A 5,000-nucleotide genomic window follows, 5' to 3' on the forward strand; every position below is an offset into this window, starting at 1 on the left:
AGCGATACTGTGAGCGGGTGAATTCGAACGAGAAGGCAAGCAAACTGCTGTCGGATTGGGGCCTCGAATTAGTCACCAAACCAAAGATACTGGTCGGTCGGACGCTGGACCAGGAAAAGATACAGTTCGGGAACGGCACGGTGAATGCCGGTCCGAATGCGGACTTTAATCGCAACGTCACCGACTATCAGATGCTGGAGGTCGTCCACATTCGCCAGTGGGTACTGGTGCACACGTCGCGCGATGGTCGCAGCGCCAAGACCTTCCTGGACTATGTGCAGCGATGCAGCCGGGCTCTTGGTATCGATATCGCGCAACCGAAAACAATCGTCCTTCCCAGTGATGACCTGAAGGAGTACTCGAACCTGCTGCGTACGCGCATCCCGCCCGGGACACAGATCATCGTGCTGATCGTGCCGACCGCGCGTGACGATCGGTACGCGACGATCAAACGTATCTGCTGCTCGGAGGTACCGGTTCCCTCGCAAGTCATCAACGCTCGCACGTTGATGAACGAGAAAAAGAGCCGTACGATCGTGCAGAAGATCATCATGCAGATGAACTGCAAGCTCGGTGGCACGCTCTGGGGCATCGACATACCGATGGCGAACACGATGATCTGCGGCAGTGACGCATATCATCATGCGCGCGGTGCAGACAAGTCGGTGACTGCGTTTATCGCTTCGCTCGATGCCGCCTTCACGCACTGGTTTTCGCATGCAACGCTGCAGGGCGCCCGGGAGGAAATGGGCAATGGGTTGGCCCTGTCGCTGGAGCGATCACTGATCGCGTACCAGCGCCGCAACTGCCAGCTGCCCGATCGTATCATCATCTTCCGTGACGGTGTTGGCGATTCGCAGCTGCAGATCTGCGAACAGTACGAGCTAATGCAGCTGGAAGCGGCCTGCAAGCTAGTCGAACCTTCCTACAACCCCAAGATCACGTTCATCGTCGTGCAGAAGCGCATCCTGACGCGCCTGTTCGCCGTGGACCGAACTACCAACGATGTAACCAATCCACTGCCCGGCACGGTCATGGATCACAGTGTGACGCGCCGCTTCCTGTACGATTACTTCCTCGTGTCGCAAAACGTACGTCAGGGTACGGTAACACCAACCCATTACATAGTCCTGCGCGATGATTGCAAATTCCGGCCCGATATTCTGCAGCGGTTGAGCTACAAGCTGTGCTACATGTACTACAACTGGCCCGGTACCGTGCGTGTACCGGCCTGCTGTCAGGTAGGTGTACAACGGTCCATCGGGTCACACGATAAGTTTCACTAGCAACAACCCTTTACTTCTCCTTCTTCTCCACAGTATGCCCACAAGCTGGCCTATCTGATCGGGCAGGCGGTGAAGCGTATGCCGGACGATAGCCTTACCGATAAGCTTTACTACCTGTAAGAGCAGCCAGATTGCAGCAGGACTACAGATTTGTACAGTTCCAGTATCCGGGGTTTCGAGCGGTGGCGGTCCACAATCGCAACCAAAGCAATCCATTTTCTCATGAATTAGTGTTACATAACACCAGCATTTAAATCTATTCTTAATTTCGTTCGAATTACTATCATTTAATCGTACCCCATGGAGTGACGATTATTCTATGCGACAGTGGTAATACTGAGAGCATACTTCAACAAATTTAAAAATACGCATTACTATCGAGTAAGACGAATCGAATAATCTGTTCCGGTTTCTCCGGTACATTGCCTTAATATGATTAAGCTCGATCCAGGCGCAGTGCGAACAACCTAGCCAGAATGGATGAATTCCTGTGAATATAACGTCCGTTCAGTTATTTGCGGGGGGAAATATTTTTTATTAATAAAAACATGATAATAGCTCAGCAAAGAGCTACTCTCAAACAGCGGCTTATTCCTCTCTTCAACACGCCTAACGATGTGGATGACATAAATTTGGTTCCAGGCCGGGCGGGGTTGGGTTTCCGCAGTTTCCTGTTTTTCCTATTTTTATTTTTGCTTTTCATTTTTCCACTTTTCGGGATGGGGGCATATGTCTCGCACCGCTGTCCCGTATGCTGTCCTAACCTACCCGAACGCTGAACGCGTTCAGCGACCACAAATCGAATACCAAGCGGAAGGCGGTAGTGGTGTACTACTACTGCTCCTGCTGCTGCTGCTGCTGCTTTATCGATCCCTTGCCGAGGCCGTGGCGTGTGATTCGTCACACAAGTGACCATCCGGTCCGGAGGGGTGGGTGTGTGGTCCGGGGTCCGCAAACGCGATGCCACAAATGCGTCTTAGCAATGTGTGTTTGGGCCGTCGGACGTCGATGGGGGTTGGGGCGAGCCACAGCCACGGCCATACTGCGCCTGTGCGTCAGACCGCGACCGTGTCGCCTACCCAGCAGCAGCAGCAGCAGGATTCCCGCGTCTTTCCAGCGCGCGGATACTACGCCTTAACATTGGCGCGTTCTCCATTCCATTCTCCCGGTCCTGCTGCTACTGCTGCTCCTAATGTGGTGTTCCACTTTTAGTCCTGTCCTGCGGGCTTCTTTCTCTCTCTTTCTCTCGCTCTCTCCCTTTCGCTCTAGACTGATATCTAGGACATTTCGTTTATAAATAGACTCCTGCCATGCCATACACACGCTATATATGGGATGTGTATGCGTGTGTGTGTGTGTGTGTGTGGCAATCGATGACGTGCCGATAATTAATCGGTTGGCTATCGGGGTCTCGCTGCTATCCCAGGATAAGCCCTGGCTTTGAATCCCTGACAAAAACGAGGCGGTTGAGCTTGGAACCGCCCGCCATGTTATCGCGTAAGGACGACGGAAGCTGAGTGAACGGGAGTGAGAACCGCCGCCACACACAACTACACTGTCGCACCTCCTCGGTACCACCTACACACGGGCATGCTCAGACTGGAAGCGAAGAATTAAGGCGCAATTTGTGGCAAACTCCACGTCGAAAGGTTCCACCAGAACCATCCAGCCAGCATCCGCCACCAGCAACTGCGCACCGCATCCAACGCGTGGGATGGGTGTTCCCGCCCCTGGGAGACGAGAGCCACCCAAAAATCGATAAAGTAGCGTAGCTGAAAACGTGGCGTTCTGTTGTGGCGAGCCATCTTTCGGCCATGATGCTTTCCCGCCAATCGCTCGCGTTGCCTTTTTTTCATTTTTTTTTTCTTCGTTTAACAAACTAGATGGAATACTAATGTACGAACCTGAGGAAAGCCCTCAGGAACAGTTTGGGACTCTCACCCACCAAACCACTAGCTTGGTTTCCCGTTGCCACCCTGCTGCTGTGTGCCTCTGTCGAGATGACTCGCAGCGAGGGTGGCAGAGCCGAGGCACTTGCACCGCGAAAACACAGGTCTGAAGCGACTATATTTTTTGGAGTGACGTTGTTCAAACCACCTTACGTACTCGTCACTCCCGAAAACGTTCCTCCCAAAACTAAGACGGACCGTGCCTAAGCACCTAAAGGTTGCGCCAAGGCGCAGGCTTTCCCCCAGCCACAGTGGGTCTCAAAGTTGGCGCGGGTCGCCGAAAAGCCCAGGCGGTTGTCGGAGGAGCATCCGCTTGTTTTCCCTTTTTACCTCTGCATTTGTTGCTTACCCCTCCTCCTAGAGCTGCGTCCATCTCTGTCCTCGCCTCTTCAAACCTAGGGCGAACGAACAAGACATGCTCTGGGGACTCAACAACGCCCGCGCAGGTTGAGCAGTCCGGCGACGGCGCACGCTGTATATGGTGGAGATACTTCCTGAAGTACCTGTTAATATGGTGGCGGATTCCTTACCTACACCATAAATGGTGTTTGTGTCTGAATCCGAAGGGAACTGTTCTAAGTCGCAAGCTAGTTTCGATTGAGGAGAAAGTGAACTCAACTCGTTCGTTTGGAAACTAATATGCAAGTAAAGTCTTTATTCAATATTTCCGCGCCTTATATGCCGATTATTTGGCGCGCCCAAATAATCTCATCACGCTTACTCCAGTAGTTCATCTCGTACGCGTCTTTTCGTCACATTTCTCGCATTGAACTCTACTGGAGTTGCGTAACGTTCTTACTTGGGTAATGTTTATAATAAAATATTAATTATTGGGATCATTACGCGCGCTCGCGGGTCTGTGGTAATGTGTTGTCAAGTGGTGCGCGTCTTAATGTTTGTCACGCGCCGTGCGCCTAGCGCAACTTTGTTCTGTGCTATGATTCTAGATCTATGTTCTTGCATCTTGGGGGTCAATGTGTCTTGATCGCTGATCTTTCCAGCGCATGTATGACGCATTATTTATTTTCTCTTTGGCTTAGTGAAGTGTGATCCAACATTGCTATGTGGCAATTGCGTTTGTACGCAACTCCGCAACTGTACTTTCTCCTAAATTTTGGTTTGCTACCTCCCTTAGGCGTGCGTTCTATGATTTCTACTCAGAATCTCTACATTGTAAATATATATGATTAATTTTACCCGTCGCGTTCTCAACACCAAGTCTTCGGCTGGCACGATCTTGGGAGTTTTGGAGGCGGACCCACTCGATCAACCCTTGCCAGGCTGTAGCGCACAGCGAAGTGGTCGCTGAACTTCAGCTCCCCACTTACCTGCCACTGCGTTCCGTCCGCCAGTTCCGGACTGCAGAAGGTGACGTCGATGATTGACTCGCCTCCGTTCTTGCTGAACGTTCTGGTGTTGCCGATGTTAGCCAGCACCAACCTGAGGCGAGCAATCGCCTCCTGCAATCGACGGCCTCTGGGGCAGATCCTTCGACTTCCCCACTCGGTGGACCACGCGTTGAAATCGCCGGCCACCAGTAGCGGTCGACGACGGTCGAGCACATCCACCATGGCGTTGAGCATGCCGTCGAACTGCACGAGCGACCATCGGGGCGGAGCGTAGCAGGAACACAAGACGACACCGGCAACTTGCACTACGCTCGCGTTGCCTGCTGGACATGCTTGGTTATGAAATGATGCCAGTCGCTGGAGGTGACTGATAGAATGTAATGTCCAGCGGCTCCAAGAGGCGGTGGCTAACTGCT

The 5,000-nt window shown here is 52.4% G+C and overlaps 1 protein-coding gene across 1 annotated transcript in view; it reads left to right on the forward strand.

Moving 5' to 3' along the window:
- LOC125950409 (protein argonaute-3) overlaps positions 1-1,856 on the forward strand; it is a 3,798-nt gene extending 1,942 nt beyond the window's left edge. Inside the window, exons 3-4 of the mRNA XM_049678376.1 lie at positions 1-1,241; positions 1,320-1,856. The exon at positions 1-1,241 is cut by the window's left edge and continues 61 nt beyond it. Coding sequence (XP_049534333.1) covers positions 1-1,241; positions 1,320-1,406 — 1,328 coding nt within the window. The 3' untranslated portion in view covers positions 1,407-1,856. The remainder of the gene's footprint in view (positions 1,242-1,319) is intronic.
- Positions 1,857-5,000: the final 3,144 nt, after the last annotated feature.

Source organism: Anopheles darlingi, chromosome 2 (genome assembly GCF_943734745.1).
Source record: "Anopheles darlingi chromosome 2, idAnoDarlMG_H_01, whole genome shotgun sequence".
NCBI classification, from domain to species: Eukaryota; Metazoa; Arthropoda; class Insecta; order Diptera; family Culicidae; genus Anopheles; species Anopheles darlingi.